The following is a 22312-nucleotide window of genomic DNA, read 5'->3' as shown; positions in this document are numbered from 1 at the left end:
TTCCTGTAACATCGGGTGGTGTAGGTGTCCTGGAGGGCAGGTAGTTTGCCCCCGGTGATACGTTGTGCAGACCTCACTACCCTCTGGAGAGCCTTACGGTTGTGGGCGGAGCAGTTGCCGTACCAGGCGGTGATACAGCCCGCCAGGATGCTCTCGATTGTGCATCTGTAGAAGTTTGTGAGTGCTTTTGGTGACAAGCCAATTTTTTTCAGCCTCCTGAGGTTGAAGAGGCGCTGCTGCGCCTTCTTCACGATGCTGTCTGTGTGAGTGGGCCAATTCAGTTTGTCTGTGAAGTGTATGCCGAGGAACTTAAAACTTACTACCCTCTCCACTACTGTACCATCGATGTGGATAGGGGGGTGTTCCCTCTGCTGTTTCCTGAAGTCCACAATCAGTTTTGTTGACGTTGAGTGTGAGGTTATTGTCCTGACATCACACTCCGAGGGCCCTCACCTCCTCCCTGTAGGCCGTCTCGTCGTTGTTGGTAATCAAGCCTACCACTGTTGTGTCGTCCGCAAACTTGATGATTGAGTTGGAGGCGTGCGTTGCCGCGCAGTCGTGGGTGAACAGGGAGTACAGGAGAGGGCTCAGAATGCACCCTTGTGGGGCCCCAGTGTTGAGGATCAGCGGGGTGGAGATATTGTTGCCTACCCTCACCACCTGGGGGCGGCCCGGATGTCCAGTACCCAGTTGCACAGGGCGGGGTCGAGACCCAGGGTCTCGAGCTTGGAGGGTACTATGGTGTTAAATGCCGAGCTGTAGTCGATGAACATCATTCTCACATAGGTATTCCTCTTGTCCAGATGGGTTTGGGCAGTGTGCAGTGTGGTTGAGATTGCGTCGTCTGTGGACCTATTTGGGCGGTAAGCAAATTGGAGTGGGTCTAGGGTGTCAGGAAGGGTGGAGGTGATATGGTCCTTGACTAGTCTCTCAAAGCACTTCATGATGATGGAAGTGAGTGCTACGGGGCGGTAGTCGTTTAGCTCAGTTACCTTAGCTTTCTTGGGAACAGGAACAATGGTGGCCCTCTTGAAGCATGTGGGAACAGCAGACTGGTATAGGGATTGATTGAATATGTCCGTAAACACACCAGCCAGCTGGTCTGCGCATGCTCTGAGGGCGCGGCTGGAGATGCCGTCTGGGCCTGCAGCCTTGCGAGGGTTAACACGTTTAAATGTTTTACTCACCTCGGCTGCAGTGAAGGAGAGACCGCATGTTTCCGTTGCAGGCCGTGTCAGTGGCACTGTATTGTCCTCAAAGCGGGCAAAAAAGTTATTTAGTCTGCCTGGGAGCAAGACATCCTGGTCCGTGACTGAGCTGGATTTATTCTTATAGTCCGTGATTGACTGTAGACCCTGCCATTTACCTCTTGTGTCTGAGCCGTTTAATTGAGATTCTACTTTGTCTCTATACTGACGCTTAGCTTGTTTGATAGCCTTACGGAGGGAATAGCTGCACTGTTTGTATTCAGTCCTATTACCAGACACCTTGCCCTGATTAAAAGCAGTGGTTCGCGCTTTCAGTTTCACGCGAATGCAGCCATCAATCCACGGTTTCTGGTTAGGGAATGTTTTAATCATTGCTATGGGAACGACATCTTCAACGCACGTTCTAATGAACTCGCACACCGAATCAGCGTATTCGTCAATGTTGTTGCCTGACGCAATACGAAACATGTCCCAGTCCACGTGATGGAAGCAGTCTTGGAGTGTGGAATCAGCTTGTTCGGACCAGCGTTGGACAGTCCTCAGCGTGGGAGCTTCTTGTTTCAGTTTCTGTCTGTAGGCAGGGATCAGCAAAATGGAGTCGTGGTCAGCTTTTCCGAAAGGGGGGCGGGGCAGGGCCTTATATGCGTCGCAGTGATTATATGCGTCACAGTGATCCAAGGTTTTGCCAGCCCTGGTGGCGCAATCGACATGCTGATACATTTTAGGGAGTCTTGTTTTCAGATTAGCCTTGTTAAAATCCCCAGCTACAGTGAATGCAGCCTCAAGATGTATGGATTCCAGTTTGCAAAGTGTCAAATAAAGTTCGTTCAGAGCCATCGATGTGTCTGCTTGGGGGGGAATATATACGGCTGTGATTATAATCGAAGAGAATTCTCTTGGTAGATAATGCGGTCTGTATTTGATTGTGAGGAATTCTAAATCAGGTGAACAGAAGGATTTGAGTTCCTGTATGTTTCTGTGATCACACCACATCTCGTTAGCCAGAAGGCATACGCTCCCGCCCCTCTTCTTACCAGAAAGCTTGTTTCTGTCGGCGCGATGCGTGGAGAAACCCGCTGGCTGCACCGCCACCGAGAGCGTCTCTCCAGTGAGCCATGTTTCCGTGAAGCAAAGAACGTTAGTCTCTGATGTCCCTCTGGAATGCTACCCTTGCTCGGATTTCATCAACCTTGTTGTCAAGAGACTGGACATTGGCGAGAAAAATGCTAGGAAGTGGGGCACAATGTGCCCGTCTACGTAGTCTGACCAGAAGACCACCTCGTTTCCCTCTTTTACGAAGTCGTTTTTTTGGGTCGCCGGCTGGGATCCATTCCTTTGTCCTGGTTGAAAGGCAGAACACAGGATCCGCTTCGTGAAAGTCATATTCTTGGTCGTACTGATGGTGAGTTGACGCTGATCTTATATTCAGTAGTTCTTCTCGACTGTATGTAATGAAACCTAAGATGACCTGGGGTACTAATGTAAGAAATAACACGTAAAAAAACAAAAAACTGCATAGTTTCCTAGGAACGCGAAGCGAGGCAGCCATCTCTGTCGGCGCCGGAAGTGCAACATCTTGAACATATTGAACTCCAATCATCTCAGGCCAATCATCTCATGCCAGTGGCACATTATATGCATTTATAGTTCGATCAGATTATCCGTCATAATCATAGGCCAGTACGGAGAATGAAGTCAAAACAAAATCCACCTCCATCCATGCCTTAAGAAAGAGACGATTTTAGCAAATAGACCACTTGCGAATTGATGGAAAATTACGAAAACACTGAGCGACGAAAGATAATTTTTGTTTTATTGGTCAAATGTTTGTGGAAGCCTGGCTTCCCTTGGCATCCATGAATACACGCAGCTGGAAGGGAGCTGTGCCAGTTGTGCACACAAGGTCAAGTACATGGCCTCTGTCATGGGTTGGCAAGTTGACGTACCTTGTGAAGTTGAAGCAATCCAACAGGGCCATGAAGTCTCTGGCCAAATCACATCCGTCAGAGTCCACATGAATGTTAAGTGCGGGAACTTATAGACGGGTCTCATGAGGCCTGTGCATGAACAGCCGGGGGGAAAAACACCTGGTGAAGACAAAAAGACAGAGAAATATCACAAAATGTTGTAGTAATACATGCTGGAACTGTTGCGACTGGGAAGCATACGCTAAGCATCTAATTAAGATGTTTTGTGCCGTATTTTTCAAGTGAAACAATGTGCATGAAAACTTGTCTCATTGAATGACGATAAACACTTCGTTGAAGAATCCCGTCCATAGTTCCTACTGGTATTAGTACTGTTGACCAATCACCGACGAAGGGGCGTAGACTTTGGCAACAGAACTTCAACTTGCCTCAAGTATATATATTTTTCCGCTCGAACAGCTGGAAAATCCCTGCCGGAACTCCGAAACGAACAAAAACATCACATAATGTTGTCATAATATATGCATAAATTGTTTCAACTGGGAAGCATGCAACAGCCTTAAATGTAGATAATTCTGATAGTTTTGCTTGAATTACAAAGGCCAGCAGGTGCTTTTGACACTGTGCTTTTGACATGTGCAAATGGACTAAAGCACGAGCACGAGAACAATTTTGTGGAAAAAGGCATGGAATCCATTTCATTAGTTTAGTTTAACCTAGTTTGCTTCCTTCTGTGAGGCTGGCTCAAGGTTATTTGCCCCAGAATGCCTGATTGTGAGAAATCACAGTGATTATGCAAAGAGTTGCTGTAAACACTTCAGCGTGAAAACATGTTGATATGCCTCGTTTGTGACAGACTAGTGAGATACTGCCAACAACATCTTGGCCTATATGGGTTTCTTTATTGGCTTTAACTAGCTGAGGAGGACACAACATTATGTAATAAATTATGTGATACAATAAATGGTCATAATCACTATCAATCCTTCATAGACAGGCTACTATTATGAAAGTATTATCATTACATAATACACAATTTTGTTTGTTTATTGTAAATAAATGTGTCATTCGGTGATTGCTTTGAACACAATCTTTCACCAGTTTCCCATTGTAATTGCTGTAGCTCCGGTGTTAGCCTTATTCTACTGCAAATCACAGTTAAGAAAATGGAGATGCTAGCATAACGAAATAACACTGATACTTTGAATAACAGTGATACTTGCTGACTACACCTGACAATTATGTTGCACAATTAGCCTATAGCTTACATATAGTACCAGTCAAAAGTTTGGACACACATACTCATTTCAGGGTTTGTCTTTATTTAGAGTATTTTCTAAAACTGTGAAAAACAGTGTGCAAAGCTGTCATCAAGGCTACTTTGATGAATCTCAAAAATAAAGTATATTTTGATTTAACACTCTTTTGGTTACTACATTTTGGTTACTACATATGTTTTATTTCATAGTTTTGATGTCTTCACTATTATTCTACAATGTAAAAAATGGTACAAATAAAAATGAATTAGTAGCTGTCCAAATGTTTTGACTGGTACTGTACGTAGACTGACAAACCCCCTTGGCCCTCCTCCTCCTGCTCCCTCTAGGCCCTGACCACAGGCAGTATCCCAGGTTTCATCGACGTGGTGATGAACCTGAACTCCCCCGCACTGCTGGAGGACAACCTCATCTGGCAGGCCAAGACGTCGGGCAAGCGGATGCTGTTCTATGGGGACGACACCTGGGTGAAGCTCTTTCCCAAGCACTTCATGGAGTATGACGGCACCACCTCTTTCTTTGTGTCCGACTACACTGAGGTCAGTCATGGTCATAGTCTGTTTGAAGGTCAGGGCCATGCCCTTTAACCTTTGCACTCTCATTGATTTTGTTTGTTTGGTGTGATTTGTTTCATTGTTAGTTACATGGGAACGCCATGCCAATTTACTACTACGTTTTTTCCAAGATTCCGTGTCATATTGGCTCAAGTTTAATCTGCTTCTATTACATAATATTTCTAACATACTATACATAAAGACTTTCTTAGAGGTCTGATTAAGAAACAATGACACAGTCTAGATTGTGTCTTGGTGTTAGTCTTTTGTGTTGACATGTCCCCGCTGACTCTTCCCAGGTTGACAACAACGTGACTCGTCACCTGGATAGCACGCTGAAAAGAGACGACTGGGACATTCTGATCCTGCACTACTTGGGCCTGGACCACATCGGACACATCAGTGGACCCCACAGCTCCCTCATCCAGCCCAAACTAATGGAGATGGATGACATCCTCAAGAAGATTCATGGCTCCCTCATCTTAAAGGTATAGAAGCCTACTTTTCAATAGAAAAACAACGCATACAGTACCAGTCAAAAGTTTGGACACACCTACTTATTCAAGGGTTTTTCTTTATTTTGACTATTTTCTACATTGTTGAATAATACTGAAGACAACAAAACTATCAAATAACACATATTGAATCATGTAGTAACCAAAAAAGTGTTAAATAAATCTAAATATATTTTAGATTCTTCAAATTAGTCATTAGTTGCTTTGATGACAGCTTTGCTCACTCGTGGCATTCTCTCAACCAACTTCACCTGGAATGCTTTTCCAACAGTGTTTGAGGAGTTTTCAAATATGCTGAGCAATTGTTTGGCAATTGGATGGCGTATCGCTGCAAAATGCTGTGGTAGCCATGCTGGTCAAGTGTGCCTTGAATTCTAAATAAATCACTGACGGTGTCACCAGCAAAGCACCCCCACACCATCAAAACTCCTCCTCCATGCTTCACTGTGAGAACTACACATGCAGAGATCATCCGTTCACCTACTCTGTGTCTCACACAGACACGGTGGTTGGAACCAAACATCTCAAATTTACACTCGTCAGACCAAAGGACAGATTTCAACCGGTCTAATGTCCATTGCTTGTGTTTCTTGGCCCAAGCAAGTCTCTTCTTATTGTTGTCCTTTAGTAGTGGTTTCTTTGCAGCATGATTCACACTCACCGCTGAACAGTTGATGTGTCTGTTACTTGAACTCTGTGAAGCATTTATTTGGGCTGCAATCTGATGTGCAGTTAACTCTAATGAATTTATCCTCTGCAGCAGAGGTAACTCTGGGTCTTCCTGTGTTGTGGCGGTCCTCATGAGAGACAGTTTCATCATAGCGCTTGATGGTTTTTGCGACTGCACTTGAAGAAACCTTCAAAGTTCTTGAAATGTTACGCATTGACTGACTTTCATGTCTTAAAGTAATGATGGACTGTCATTTCTCTTTGCTTATTTGAGCAGTTCTTGCCATAATAATATGGACTTTTACCAAATAGAGCGATCTTCTGTATTCCACCGGTACTTTGTCACAACACAACTGATTGGCTCAAATGCATTAAGAAGGAAAGATATTCCACAAATGAACTTTTAACAAGGCACACCTGTTAATTGAAATGCATTCGAGGTGACTTCCTCATGAAGCTGGTTGAGTGAATGCCAAGAGTGTGGAAAGCTGTCATTGAGGCAATGGGTGGCTTCTTTGAAGAATCTCAAATTTAAAATATACTTTTTTTGGTTACTACATGATTCAATATGTGTTATTTCATAGTTTTGATGTCTTCACTATTATTTAAAGAAAACCCATGGAATGAGTAGGTGTGTCCAAACTTTGGACTGGTACTGTATATTGTTCCAATCAAGATTCTAAGAAGAGTTTAAGGATATGCGGTACTGTTTTTGTCTGCCCCAAAACATTGAAACTGCACCTTTCAATTTACACATCTTCAGGAAATCTCCTGCTTATTTTCAACCTTTTCTAATAAGGTTTAGGATATCAGTTATGACAAGTATCATCATTTATTTGTGGGAGAATGTCCTGTTATGATTAGCGCTTTTGAAGCACTCAACAGTAGTTTTCTTGTAAAAACATGTATAGGACCATGACTGTAAACGGTGTTCTTGTGCATATTTAACCGCGCCAGCCTTGTAGCTATCTTACTCTCTCTTGCACTTAGGCAACAGGGAGCTCTGAATTAAATGTTATTGAAAGCCTCAGCTCCAAACTTTCCAGTAAAAGCCTGCTGCTGTTCTTTACACAGTACCATTGTGACCTATATATATAGACAGCCCATTGTGGTCCCATAAGGTGCCTAAGAAGCTGAATGAAGAAACCCACAAAGCATGTTCCCTCAGATGGCTGAGATGACTAGTAAGACGTTCAACGAGTTTTGAAGTGTAAAACAGTGACTTTCATAGCCTTGCCGAACTAACAATATCCTTTTTCTTCACTCTGTGTCGGTGCTGTGATAAAAGAAATGATGCATCGTGCAAAGTGGTTGGCTGGGATAGGGAAAAAAGGCAACGCAGGCTCCTCCCATGGCTCCACGGTAAAAAGGTAGCCAGAGCTTCTTTCCTACTTTGGCCTTCCCGGATTAGAAAGGAGAAGCCAGTACCTGCAGTGTGGGACAACACACAATCTGAGCTACAGTTTCTGGAGGGGAAGGGATTAAAGACTGCAGCACTGTGACATTTGCAGACCTGCCAACCTGCACGCGGTTACAAAAAACGACCCTAAAATAGGCTTCTAGTTCGTCATTGTGGTTTTTGACTCAACCATTTGAGGTTGGAGATGAGCCAATCAGAGAACTTGGCTAGGAGAAAAAATCTCTAGCTCTCCGTTCCAGCTGTTCCACTTTATACTGTCTTTCACAGAAGTTATGTTAGACTTTTAAAGGTGACTATGCCGATGTTTATTAATCAGTTAATTAATCTCTAGACCCAAACTGTTACAGACCTATATCCATCCTGCCCTGCCTTTCTATGTCTTCAAAAGCCAAGTGAACAAACAGGTTCACTTGGCAATGCAATCTGTTTTCCGAGCTGGTCACAGGTGCACCTCAGCCACGCTCAAGGTCCTACACGATATCATAACTGTTATCGATAAAAGACAGTACTATGCAGCCGCCAAGGTTTTCGACTCTGTAACCTCTTGAAACTCCCCATCCCGGATCCGGGATCGTGACTAAAGCCTCAGGCTCATTAGCATAACGCAACGTTAACGATTTCTGAAAATCGCAAATAAAATGAAAATAATGCGCCTACTCTCAAGCTTAGCCTTTTCTTAACAACACTGTCATCTCAGATTTTCAAAATATGCTTTTGAACCATAGCAATTCACTAATTTGTGTAAGAGTATGCTAAGCTAGCTTAGCATTTTGAGTAGCATTTAGCACGCAACATTTTCACAAAAACAGATAACCAAATAAATAAAATCATTTACCTTTGAAGAGCTTCTGATGTTTTCAATGAGGAGACTCAGTTACATAGCAAATGTGCAGTTTTTCAAAAAAATATTATTTGTGCAGGACAAATCGCTCCGTTTTGTTCGTTTGGCTATGAAAAAAACCTGTATACAGTTATAGCCTCAAGCTCATTAGCATAATGTAACATTTACGATTTCTGAAAATCGCAAATAAAATGAAAATAATGCGCCTACTTTCAAGCTTAGCCTTTTCTTAACAACACTGTCATCTCAGATTTTCAAAATATGCTTTTGAACCATAGCAATTCACTAATTTGTGTAAGAGTATGCTAAGCTAGCTTAGCATTTTGAGTAGCATTTAGCACGCAACATTTTCACAAAAACCAGATAACCAAATAAATAAAATCATTTACCTTTGAAGAGCTTCGGATGTTTTCAATGAGGAGACTCTCAGTTACATAGCAAATGTGCAGTTTTTCCTGAAAGCGTCTTTGTGTAGGAGAAATCGCTCCGTTTTGTACATCACATTTGGCTACCGAAACGAACCGAAAATTCAGTCACCTACAACGTCAAACTTTTTCCGAATTAACTCCATAATATCGACGAAACATGGCAAACGTTGTTTGGAATCAATCCTCAAGGTGTTTTTTCACATATCTCTTCATTGAGATATCGTTCGTGGAAGCCTGCTTTCTTCTCTAAATTCCATGGAAAAATACTTGCAGCTGAGTTTTGCGCACCAATTTCGGCGCAGGACACCGGGCGGACACCTGGTAAATGTGGTCTCTTATGGTCAATCTTCCAATGATATGCCTACAAATACGTCACAATGCTGCAGACACCTTGGGAAACGACAGAAAGGGCAGGCTCGTTCCTCTCGCATTCACAGCCATATAAGGAGACAATGGAAAACGAAGCCTCAAAAATCCTGCTCATTTCCTGGATGACGTCTCATCTTGGTTTTGCCTGTAGCTCACGTTCTAGGGCACGCACAGAGAATATCTTTGCAGTTCTGGACACGTCAGAGTGTTTTCTTTCCAAAGCTACCAATTATATGCTTAGTCGAGCATCTTTTTGTGACGAAATATTGCGCTTAAAACGGGCACATCTTTTTATCCAAAAATGATATAGCGCCCCCAGAGTTTCAACAGGTTAATCACAGTATTCTTATCGGCAGACTCAACAGCCTTGGTTTCTCTAATGACTGTCTCGACTGGTTCACTAACTACTTCTCAGATAGAGTTCAGTGTGTCAATTCAGGTGGCCCGTTGGCCGGACCTCAGGCAGTCTCTATAGGGGTGCCACAGGGTTTAATTCTCTCAGCGACTCATTTCTTCGTATATATCAATGATGTCGCTCTTGCTGTGGGTGATTCTTTGCTCCACCTCTACGCAGACAACACCATTCTGTATACATCTGGCCCTTCTTTGGACATTGTGTTAACAAACCTCCAAACGAGCTTCAACGCCATACAGCACTCCTTCCGTGGCCTCCAACCGCTCTTAAATGCTAATAAAAGAAATGCATGCTCTTCAACCGATTGCTAGTCGGGCGGGCGGGTGCGGGCAGCATCACTACTCTGGACGGTTCTGACTTAGAATATGTGGACAACTATAATACCTGGTGTCTGGCTAGACTGTTAACAATCCTTCCAGACTCACATTAAGCATCTCCAATCAAAAGTTAATTCTAGAATCAGCTTCCTATTGTGCAACAAAGCCTCCTTCACTCATGCTGCCAAATATACCCTCGTAAATCTGACTATCCTACCGATCCTTGACTTTGGCGATTAATTTGCAAAATAGCCTCCAACACTCTACTCAGCAAATTGGATGCAGTCTATCACAGTGCCATCTGTTTTGTCACCAAAGCCCCATATACTACCCACCACTGCGACCTGTATGCTCTCGTTGGCTGGCCCTTGCTACACATTTGTCGCCAAACCCACTGGTTCATGGTCATCTGTAAGTCCTTGCTAGGTAAAGCTCCATCTTATCTCAGCTCACTGGTCACCATAGCAACACCCACCCATAGGACACGCTCCAGCAAAACAACGTTCTAACATTTAGCAGACGCTCTTATCCAGAGTGACTTGCTGAGTAGTGAGTGCATACATTTTCATACTTATACCCCCGTGGGACTCGAACCCACAACCCTGTAGTTTCAAGCGCTTCCAACTGAGCTACACGGGGCACAAAGTCTCAAACTGCACCATTTTTTGTTTCTCTCTGTCACTCATGCACTTTCAAACATTTTTCAAGATGATTGATGAGAAAAGTATTGTCCAACCCATAGAGTATCTCACTGCACCCCTATATGTCATGTCTTGAAATATGCAGACACACAGATTAAAAGTTTCTATTGTAATACTTCTGAACCCCAACTTTCTAACTTCGCCCATAACCTTTGGACTTTATAACATTCCCAGAAGGCATGGATTATTATAACATAATACAAAATGTACCTGGTCATTTAATTTAATGTACTGCAGGCGTAAGACCTATGTGTTTAACCTTCTGAATGAATGATTATATTGAAGATTGAAGCCGCCTCTTAATGAGTTCCGAGAGCCGATCTGTTACCCAAATAAATAACATCAAATTATTTAGTCTACTGGTAATTGTTTTTGACTACAGACAGTATGCTGTTATTCCTTTTTTTCCTGCATTCATACATTTGTCTGTATGTCTATTCAACATTTGGTAAAAATGAAACCATGCCATGAATTAATAACAATATAGATTTTTTTCACAATGCAATGTGACACATTGACAACTCAAATCACTTTAAAGAGCCGTCTAATATTAGACAACAAATAAATATACAAAAAAATGACTTCAAACAGTCCATTGATCATTGGATTTCTTCAAATTGCTGTGCAGGAAAAGGATGTCATCCACCGTGTCTGGTCGTAGGCTCGCATCTGGCTTCCCTTCGCTCTCTCTCTCTGCACCTCCATTCATTTACAAGGATAGTCTAGTAGTGGCTTGCGAAAGTATTCACCCCCCTTGGCATGTTTCCTTTTTTGTTGCCTTACAACCTCAAATTAAAATAGTTTTTGGGGGGAGTTGTATCATTTGATTTACACAACATACCTACCACTTTGAAGATACAAAATATTTTTGGCGAAACAAACAAGAAATAAGACAAAAAAAACAGAACTTAAATGTGCATAACTATTCACCTCCCAAAGTCAATACTTTACAGAGCCACCTTTTGCAGCAATTATAAGTTGCAAGTCTCTTGGGGTATGTCTCTATAAGCTTGGCACATCTAGCCACTGGGATTTTTGCCCATTCTTCAAGAAAAAAACGCTCCAGCTCCTTCAATTTGGATGGGTTCAGCTGGTGTACAGCAATCTTTAAGTCATACCACAGATTCTCAATTGGATTGAGGTCTGGGCTTTGACTAGGCCATTCCAAGACATTAAATGTTTCCCTTTAAACCATTCGAGTGTTGCTTTAGCTGTATGCTTAGGGTCATTGTCCTGCTGGAAGGTGAACCTCCGTCCAAGTCTCAAATATCTGGAAGACTGAAACAGGTTTCCCTCAAGAATTTCCCTGTATTTAGCGCCATTCACCATTCCTTAAATTCTGACCAATTTCCCTGTCCCTGCCGATGTAAAACATTCTTGGTAATCTCGGGGTGATGAGAGTGTTGGGTTTGCGCCAGACATAGTGTTTTCTTTGATGGCCAAAATGCTCAATTTTAGTCTCATCTGACCAGAGTACCTTCTACCATGTTTAGGGAGTCTCCCACATGCCTTTTGGTGAACACCAAACCTGTCTGCTTATTTTTTCTTTAAGCAATGGCTTTTTTTCTGGCCACTCTTCCATAAACCCAGCTCTGTGGAGTGTACAGCTTAATGTGGTCCTATGGACATATACTCCAATCTCCGCTGTAGAGCTTTGCAGCTCCTTTAGGGTTATCTTTGGTCTCTTTGTTGCCTCTGATTAATGTCCTCCTTTCCTGGTCTGTGAGTTTTGGTGGGCGGCCCTGTCTTGGCAGGTTTGTTGTTGTGCCAAATTCTTTCCATTTTTGAATAATAGATTTAGTGGTGCTCTGTGGGATGTTCAAAGTTTCTGATATTTGTTTATAACCCAACCCTGATCTGTACTTCTCAACTTTGTCCTTGACCAGTTTGGAGAGCTCCTTGTTCTTCATGGTGCCGCTTGCTTGGTGGTGCCCCTTGCTTAGTGGTGTTGCAGACTCTGGGGACTTTTAGAACAGGTGTAAATATACTGAGATCACGTGACAGATCATGTGACACTTATTTAACTAATAATGTGTCTTCTGAAGGTAATTGGTTGCACCAGATCTTATTTAGGGGCTTCATAGCGAAGGGGGTGAATACATATGCACACACCACTTTTCCGGGGGTTTATTTCATCAATTTTTTAAATTTCCCTTCACCAATTTGGACTATTTTGTGTATGTCCATTATATGAAATCCAAATAAAATCCATTTAAATTACAGGTTGTAATGCAACAAAATAGGAAACATGTGATGTGGCGGAGCATGAGAAGGGTGTGAGTCTGGGCAGGTGTGATATCGTTTGTGTGTGTATGTTTTGAATTGTCCCCCCCCCCCAAAAAAAAATGTGCGTACAAAACAATGACAAGCTTGCAACACGCATCTGATTATTAATTATGAATAGGATTTATTTTAATTATTTCGCCACACAATTATCAGGTGGACAGTAGGCCCCTTGAAGCAAGAGGAAATCAGCAACATCCACAAGTACTCTTTCACAATAGCTGGCCTTATGTTATCTGCAGTTTTGACCTGCACTGTCCCACTCCATGGTGGATAACACAAACTCCTCATTTATGTAATGGGCTGTAAGGCACAAGTATCCTATTCATCGAAAATCATCAGTCCACCTGTCAAGTGTAATTGCGCCATTGAATTTACCCAAGTTCACTCTCAACTCTGGGACCACACGCCTGCATTTTTTTTTCTGATGCAAGACTCTAGTGCCAGAGAGGAGAGACTCTCAGACTGAAACAGTCACAACTCCATTAATTTACAAAAGGATAGTCTAATAGCTCGGCTAGGTGTGAAAAATCCCCCAATTTATGCCACAGTTTAGGCTAACAATAGATCAGCGATTTAACTCCCCCTTGTGATAGTGTGGCTCAATGACCGAATGACACAATTTTCCACCATCTGCCGCCATCTACCGCAAACTGTTGCGGCATAAGCTCAAAACATGTCGTTAGTAAAGATTGAAAAAAGTAAGTGGCCTAGACAGCTGCCGTGGGGAATTCCTGATTCTTCCTAGTTTATGTTAGAGGCTTCCATTAAAGAACACCCTCTGTGTTCTGTTAGACAGGTAAGTCTTTATCCACAATATAGCAGGGGATGCAAAGCCATATGTTTTCCAGCAGCTGACTGATCGATAATGTCAAAAGCCGCAATGAAGTCTAACAAAACAGCCCCTCCCCCAATATTTTATCATCAATTTCTCTCAGCCAATCATTAGAAATTTGTGTAAGTGCTGTGCTTGTTGAATGCCCTTCCCTAATAAGCGAGCTGAAAGTCTTTTGTGAATTTGTTTACTGTAAAATAGCAATGTATCTGGTCAACCACACATTTTTCCAAAAGTTTAGTAAGGGTTGGTAACAGACTGATTGGTCGGCTATTTGAGCCAGTAAAGGGGACTTTACTATTCTTAGGTAGAAGAATAACTTATGCTTCCCTCCAGGCCTGAGGGCACACACTTTCTAGTAGGCTGAAATGAAAGATATGGCAAATAGGAGTGGAAATATCATCTGCTTTGATCCTCAGTAATTTCCCATCCAAGTTGTCAGACCCCGGTGGCGTGTCATTGTTGATAGACAATAATTTTTCCACACTCACTTTATGGAATTTAAAACTACAATGCAGATTAGATGGAGGTAATAACTCTTAAGCATCTTGGATGTGTGGTGTCAGCGTTTGTTGCTGGCATGTCATGCCTAAATTTTCTAATCCTGCCAATGAAAAAATTATTAAAGTAATCGGCAATATCAGTGAGTTTGGTGATGAACGAGCCAATTGATTCAATGAATAATGAAGCTGAGTTTGCCTTTTTGCCCAAAATTTCATTTAAATGTGATTTTTACTATCATTCAGTATTTCATTTATATTTGTTTCATAGAATGGTTTCTTCTTTTTTTTATTTAGTTTAGTCACATGATTTCTCAATTTGCAGTACGTTTGTCAATTGCTTGTGCAGTCAGACTTATTTGCCATTTATTTTCCCTTATCTCTCTCAACCATAAAATGTTTCAATTCCTCATCAATCCATGGGGATTTAACCGTTTTTACATGAAATTTCTTAATGAGTGCATGCTTATTAGTAACTGGAATAAGCAATTTCATAAATGTATCATGCGCCCATTAAGGTGTATGGTTGCACCTCATTACACACCAACAAAATTATTTACATCAACAACACAGGAATCAATACAAAACTTATTGTATGACCTTTAATATACGATATTAGGCAGAGCCTTTGGAACTTTGGTTTTCTTAGATATGCCTACGATATTGTGATCATCAGGTGGATCGAGATACTGCTTTCAAGCATATTTCTGCAGCATTAGTAAACATGTGATCAATACATTGATGATTTCATTCCTGTGCTGTTTGTAACCTGTGTCTGCAACCTGAACCAGGTTGCAGGCACTGGTTACAGTTTGAAGCTTTTTCTTGAGTAGGCAGCCTGATGGTGTCCTTTTTAGTAGTGGTTTTGATGCAGCCATTCAACCATGATGACTGATTCACGCAGTCTCCTCTGAGTATTTGATGTTGAGATGTGTCTCTTACTTGAACTCTGTGAAGCATTTATTTGGGCTTCCAAATACTTTTAGACTTTTACTCAAGTAGTATTTTACTGGGTGACTTTCATTTTTGAGACTTTCTTTTAAGGTTTCTTTTCTTTACTTTTACTCAAGTCTGACATTTGGGTACTTTTTCCACCACTGTCTGGAAGCAATGTCAGCACAAGAACGGTTAACCGGGAGCTTTATGAAATGGGTTTCCATGGCCGAGCACCCGCACACAAGCCTAAGATCACCATGCGCAATGCCAAGCGTTGGCTGGAGGGGTGTAAAGCTTTCCGATATCGGACTCTGGACAGTGGAAACACATTCTCTGGAGTGAAGAATCACGCTTCAGCGTCTGGAAGTTTGATGGATGAATCTGGGTTTGGCGGATGCCAGGAGAACGCTACCTGCCCGAATGTATAGTGCCAACTGTACATTTTGGTGGAGGAGGAATAATGATCTGAGGCAGTTTTTCATGGGTTTGGGGTAGGCCCCTTAGTTCCAGTGAAGGGAAATCTTAACGCTACAGCATACAATAACATTCTAGATGATTCTGTGTGGCAATAGTTTGGGTAAGGCCCTTCCCTGTTTCAGCATGACAATGCTCCCATGCGCAAAGCGAGGTCCGTACAGAATTGGTTTTATCGAGTTCGGAGTGGAAGAAATTGACTGGCCTGCACAGATCCTGACCTCAACCCCATCGAACACTTTTGGGGTGAATTGGAACGCTGAATGCGAACCAGGCCTAATCGCCCAACATCAGTGCCCTACTTCACTAATGCTCTTGTGGCTGAATGGAAGCAAGTTCCCACAGCAATGTTCCAACATCTCGTGGAAACTCTTCCCAGAAGAGTGGACGCTGTTATAGCAGCAAAGGGGGAACAAACTCTATATTAATGCCCATGATTTTGGAATGAGACGTTCAACTAGCAGGTGTCCACATACTTTTGGTTATGTAGTGTATTTAAACTCAAAATTCATAATGTTCTTTAATAACTGCCCTTAACAAATCAGTAATGAATGGTCTTTGGTGTTTATTTAATTCATTTTAACACTTGAATTGTGTTATTAAGTGTTTTCCGTTTGTTTGTGCATGTAGCCTACAGTTGCATAAAATAATGAAAGTGCTCTTTTGTTCTTTGAAATACATTTGATTTCATATGTTACTTAAGACCTTCATAAACACAACCAAATACGTATTATTTTGATAGCATATATGACATTTATTTGTTACATTGTTAGAATGTTGATGTTCAAAAGACACGTCATTGCTCCAAATTCGGGGTCCAAACGAGGCCAGGCTTTTCTGATGTTAATCACTTTTACGGAGGCCAATCAAGGTAGATCAGGCTATGGCTGCATATTAGACACCATCAAAGGAAACAAATTATAGCCTAGCAGTGTGCTAATGCAATAATAGTAGCCAATAGCTTATGTAGACTAGAACAGTGGTCAGCAACCTTTTCTTATTACAAATGCAAGCCGAATGCAATTCTCTGCTGGGTGCGGGACATCAAGTCTGCCTAAAATGTGTTGTGTGATATCAGTTACATTATCAATAGCCTATAGGCCCTAGCTAGAGTGCACGGTCAGAGAAGCACAGGGCAAAGTTAATTTTCCAAGAAAATGTACTTCCTAAAAAGTATTAGCTATTTACTCTGACTGGAAAAATCAATATTGTTTGATGCATTTGCCTTTTATCATATATGATAAGAGAGGTCTGATTTTTCTCCATGTAGGCCTTCACTTTATTATAAATAATGAAATACATAAGTAATCACACCGCTCAGTTCAACTTCCGGCGCCGACAGCGATGGCCGCCTCGCTTCGCGTTCCTAGGAAAATATGCAGTATTTTTTGGGGGTGTTATTTCTTACATTGGTACCCCAGGTAATCTTAGGTTTTATTACATTCGGGAGGAGCTACTGGACATAAGAGTAACGTCAACTCACTATCATTATGACCAGGAATATGACTTTCCCTGCACACTGCCCTAACCCATCTGGACAAGAGGAATACCTATGTGAGAATGCTGTTCATCGTCTACAGCTCAGCATTTAACACCATAGCACCCTCCAAACTCGTCATCAAGTTCGAGACCCTGGGTCTCGACCCCGCCCTGTGCAACTGGGTACTGGACTTCCTGACGGGCCGCCCCTAGGTGGTGAGGGCAGGTAACAACATCTCCACCCCGCTGATCCTCAACACTGGGGCCCCACAAGGTTGCGTTCTGAGCCCTCTCCTGTACTCCCTGTTCACCCACGACTGTGTGGCCATGCACGCCTCCAACTCATTCATCAAGTTTGCAGACGACACTACAGTGGTAGGCTTGATTACCAACAACGACGAGACCCAGGGAGGAGGGAGGAGGTGAGGGCCCTCCTATAGGGAGGAGGTGAGGGCCCTTGGAGTGTAGTGTCAGGAAAATAACCTCACACTCAACGTCAACAAAACAATGGAGATGATCGTAGACTTTAGGAAACAGCAGAGGGACCACCCCCCCTATCCACATCGACGGGACAATAGTGGAGAGGGTAGTAAGTTTTAAGTTCCTCGGCGTACACATCACGGACAAACTGAATTGGTCCGCCACACAGACAGTGTGGTGAAGAAGGCGCGGCAGCGCCTCTTCAACCTCAGGAGGCTGAAGAAATTTGGCTTGTCACTGAAAACACTCTCAAACTTTTACAGATGCACAATCGAGAGCATCTGCTCCGCCCACAGCCGTAAGGCTCTCCAGAGGGTAGTGAGGTCTGCACAACGCATCACTGGGGGCAAACTGCCTGCCCTCCAGGGCACCTACACCAGCCGATGTCACAGGAAGGCCATAAAGATCATCAAGGACAACAACCACCCGAGCCACTGCCTGTTCACCCCGCTATCAACCAGAAGGCGAGGTCAGTAGAGGTGCATCAAAGCAGGGACTGAGAGACTGAAAAACAGCCTCTATCTCAAGGCCATCAGACTGTTAAACAGCCACCACTAGCATTGAGTGGCTGCTGCCAACATACTGACTCAACTCCAGCCACTTTAATATTGGCAAATTTATGTAAAAAATTTATCACTAGCCACTTTAAACAATGCCACTTAATATAATGTTTACATACCCTACATGACTCATCTCATATGTATATACTGTACTCGATGCCATCTACTGCATCTTGCCTATGCCGTTCTGTACCATCACTCATTCACATATCTTTATGTACATATTCTTCATCCCTTTACACCTGTGTGTATAAGGTAGTTGTTGTGAAATTGTTAGGTTAGATTACTCGTTGATTATTACTGCATTGTCGGAACTAAAAGCACAAGCATTTCGCTACACTCACATTAACATCTGCTAACCATGTGTATGTGACAAATAAGATTTGATTTGATGTGAGAATCACATTTTCAGTCTTTCAAGGTGTGTCTCTAAGAGCTTTGCACACCTGGATTGTACAATATTTTTCCGTTATAATTTTCAAATTTCTTCAAGTTTTGTCAAAATTGTTGTTGATCATAACTACACAACCATTTTCAAGATATTCCATAGTTTTTCAATCCAATTTAAGTCAAAACTAACTCGACAACTCAGGAACTTTCACTGTCTTCTTGGTAAGCAACTGCAGAGTAGATTTTGCCTTGTTTTGGATTATTGTCCTGCTGAAAGGTGAATTAATCTTCCAGTGTCTGGTGGAAAGCAGACAAACAGGTTTTCCTCTAGGATTTTGCCTTTGATTACCACTATGCTTGAAAATATGGGGAGTGGTACTCATTAATGTGTTGTGTTGGATTTGCTCCAAACATAACACTTTGTATTAATAAGGACAAACAGTTGATTTCTTTGTCACATTTAAAAAAACTTTTTTTTTGCCTTGTTGCAAACAGGATGCATTTTTTTGAATATTTTTTATTCTGTACAGGCTTCCTTCTTTTCACTCGGTCATTTAGGTTAGTGTTGTGGATTAACAACAATGTTGATCTATCCTCAGTTTTCTCCGATCACAGCCATTAAAGTCACCATTGGCCCCATGGTAAAATCCCTGAGCGGTTTCCTTCCACTCTGGCAACGAAGTTCAGAAGGATGCCTGTATCTTTGTAGTGACTGGTTGTGTTGATCCAACTTCCCAAGTGTAATTAATAACTGTACCATGCTCAAAGGGATATTCAATGTCTGCTTTTTTTATTTGAACCAATCCACCAATAGGTGCCCTTTTTTCTGAGGCATTGGAAAACCTCCCTGGTGTTTGTGGTTGAATCTGTGTTTGAAATTCACCGCTTGATTGAGGGACCTTACTGATAGTTGTATGTGTGGGGTACAGAGAGAGTCATTAAAAAAATCATGTTAAACAGTATTGCACACGGAGTGAGTCCACGCAACTTATTATGTGACTTGTTAAGCACATTTTCACTCCTGAACATATTTATGCTTGCCATAACAAAGGGTATGACTATGTATTGACTCCATGACTTCATTTTTTATTAGTTTGTAAACATTTTGAAAATATAATTCCACTTTGATGTTATGGGGTTATTGTGTAAGCCAGTTACCCCAAAAAAATCACAATTTAATCTATTTTAAATTTAGGCTGTAACATGTGGAAAAAGTCAAGGCGTACGTATGAATACTTTCTGAAGGCACTGTACTTACGAGGTACATCGGAGCATAAATTGAGAACAATTGTTTTTATTTGACTGGACTGATGGTCAGTCTCAGTGGAGGGAGGCAGAGAGTGTGAGTCGAAGTGGAAAAGCGTGTTTCTTTTCTGAAAGGTATTTTCCTGGTTAAATAAAGGTTAAATAAATATACAAAGTGTTGTAGGGAAAAACAACACTCATAAAAACACCCATTTGCTGTATTCTCTGACAACCTCTCGCTCTAGGCATGATTTTGAAATCTTACAGTAGCCTGCTCTACAGCCAGTATTCATTTAGCTGTGGACGCGTGGAAACTGCTGTAGACACGGTGATCTAAGGTATCAGATTAGCCAAACGGTATGCCTACAGATGCAACTATTTAACTGTCTAGGCTCGCCAGGAAGGCAGAGTTTGTATTGTCAGACAAATAAAATGGTTAAAAATGGGAACACTTCAGTTACCCAGCATGCAGGGTAGCTGAAATAGGTGTACCTATTGCATTATTAGCAAAGAAACACATTTTTAATAAAAATAAATAAAAATTAAAAGTAGCTTGGCTGGGTGACCAACCCTCTGTAACTTTTGTTAAGGCTGCTGTACAAAAACAGTTAGTTCTACGTCCTCCACAGAAATGCCATAATTGTTACTGGGTGGCTGTATCGCTGTAATTTTACCAAATGAGTCGGATCGGGGCAGGCAGGCAGATGCGGCCTCCTTCATGATCCCGTATGATTGTTCTAAAATACGACTGTTGAGTTCTATAAATTGCCTGTCCAATATCTCGTTCCATAATGTCTGTTAATCCGAGTTGCTCCTAACTGGGGCTGCTTTCCCCGCTTTGGATTGTGACACGAGTCCCCAAACCTTGCTAATAGTTTTTTGTTTCGGGAACAGGTTGCTAGCATCCTGGTTGTGGATTTCATTTTGACCATCAAATCATCTGTAACCTTAATGATTTTAATCAAACTTGCCTTTAGAATTGTCTCTTATGTACTGAAACTGTCTTTTAAGGCCCTCGATTAGATCGATGCAATTAGTGATTGATATAGAGGGGGACTGGAGGCCGTTCATGGGGAAATCACTAATATCAAATAACTTGGCAAATGCTCCAACGTCCTTTTCTATATGCGGTTTCTTGAAAAAAAATGTAACAGTGAGATTTGTTTGGCCATTTCACGTGTTTTTGTTTGCCTAGCTAACAGTGAGTGGCCTACACAGTATAGCCTAGCCTACACAGCTGTAGCTACTGTTTACTGCACATGGTGTCACTGTGGAGTGACATGTGCCAGAACCCACCAATAATGTTTTCAAATTGATAAGCGGATTTGTTTCAGTTTCTCCCTGGTAAATAATCGAGCATAATTCAAATGCATTACTTTGTCCTACATGGAATAGATTTCATGTACAGCACTAGATTTGATGTGGATGTACTTTTAATGTAAGATGTCTTTGAGTGTCTGAAAAGGCATCTGCCAAATAAAATATATTATTGTTGTCGTTATTATTATTATTATTAGTATTAGTATTATTGTTTTATCTGATGGTGTATGCATGTTTAGGCCAGTGCATGACTTGGATAGAAGATAGATGTCGGTACTCATTTTGGGTGCCGGTACTGTTTATATTTAGGTGCAGGATTTTCTCAATACTTTTGAGCTAATACTCTATAGGAGGTGCAGGAACTCAAGCAGAAGAACATTTTAGCTGCCGGTACTCATTTCCCGTGAGCTCCTGCCCAAGTTAAGTACTGTGTTTAGATCAATATACAAATAATGTCCAGTTACATGCTCCACACTGACACGTGGAGCGTAATTTGTATATTTTTGTTGCTCAATCTTATTGGGTGAGCTTGGCTCCCCAGTCCACCCGTGCCTACGCCCCTCCTGTGATGGCTACACTGTTTGATATAATTTAAGACTCTAGGTTTCAGGAAAAGGCAGTTACAGGTTTTCTAAACTGCAAAATGCTCCAACTTCCAGACCTCCCCCTACCCAACCGTAGGCACCACCTTGTCAGAAAGTCTTAGGGAGAGCCCTGGTTGTACATTTAAACGTGTTTCCAGTCGTCTCCTGAAGAGTAGTCAATTACCAATCCCTGTGAGACTCTATTGCCTACCATTTCTACTGAGACAGTCTTCTGCCAACATTTAGGCTACAAAAGGTGTATTTGCCTATGATTTAAGCAGTGTGGGTGTCGCACGCGTGCCATCGTGGGGTGCCGCCGCCGCTCTGAAGTGGTATTTATAAGAATTATTCAAGGTTGACAAGTCTGCAAGGACAAGCTAGTTGTTACTTAGAAAAAGAGAGGTGGAGGGACTATGAACGTGACTGAAGATGATCATGCTGAATAAGGCTGGGTTTTCTAAACCATTAGCCTTTCTACTTGGATGGTATAATTTGATGTTTGATTTACTTGAATATATATTTTCTTGACCATCAAAGGTGTCTTTTGTACAGCGCCGTGAAAAAGTATTTTCCCCCTTTTTTGT

At 42.0% G+C, this 22312-nt stretch overlaps 1 protein-coding gene across 1 annotated transcript in view; it reads left to right on the top strand.

The window, feature by feature from the left end:
- The window catches only part of LOC135546018 (GPI ethanolamine phosphate transferase 2-like), a 130333-nt gene that overhangs the window by 13564 nt on the left and 94457 nt on the right, over nucleotides 1-22312 (top strand). The window contains exons 3-4 of the mRNA XM_064974075.1: nucleotides 4743-4952; nucleotides 5267-5455. Coding sequence (XP_064830147.1) covers nucleotides 4743-4952; nucleotides 5267-5455 — 399 coding nt within the window. The remainder of the gene's footprint in view (nucleotides 1-4742; nucleotides 4953-5266; nucleotides 5456-22312) is intronic.

The sequence above is a fragment of the Oncorhynchus masou genome, chromosome 9 (assembly GCF_036934945.1).
Source record: "Oncorhynchus masou masou isolate Uvic2021 chromosome 9, UVic_Omas_1.1, whole genome shotgun sequence".
NCBI lineage: Eukaryota > Metazoa > Chordata > Actinopteri > Salmoniformes > Salmonidae > Oncorhynchus > Oncorhynchus masou.
The sequence above is the reverse complement of the archived record's forward strand: the minus strand, read 5'-3'. Positions and strand labels throughout refer to the sequence as shown.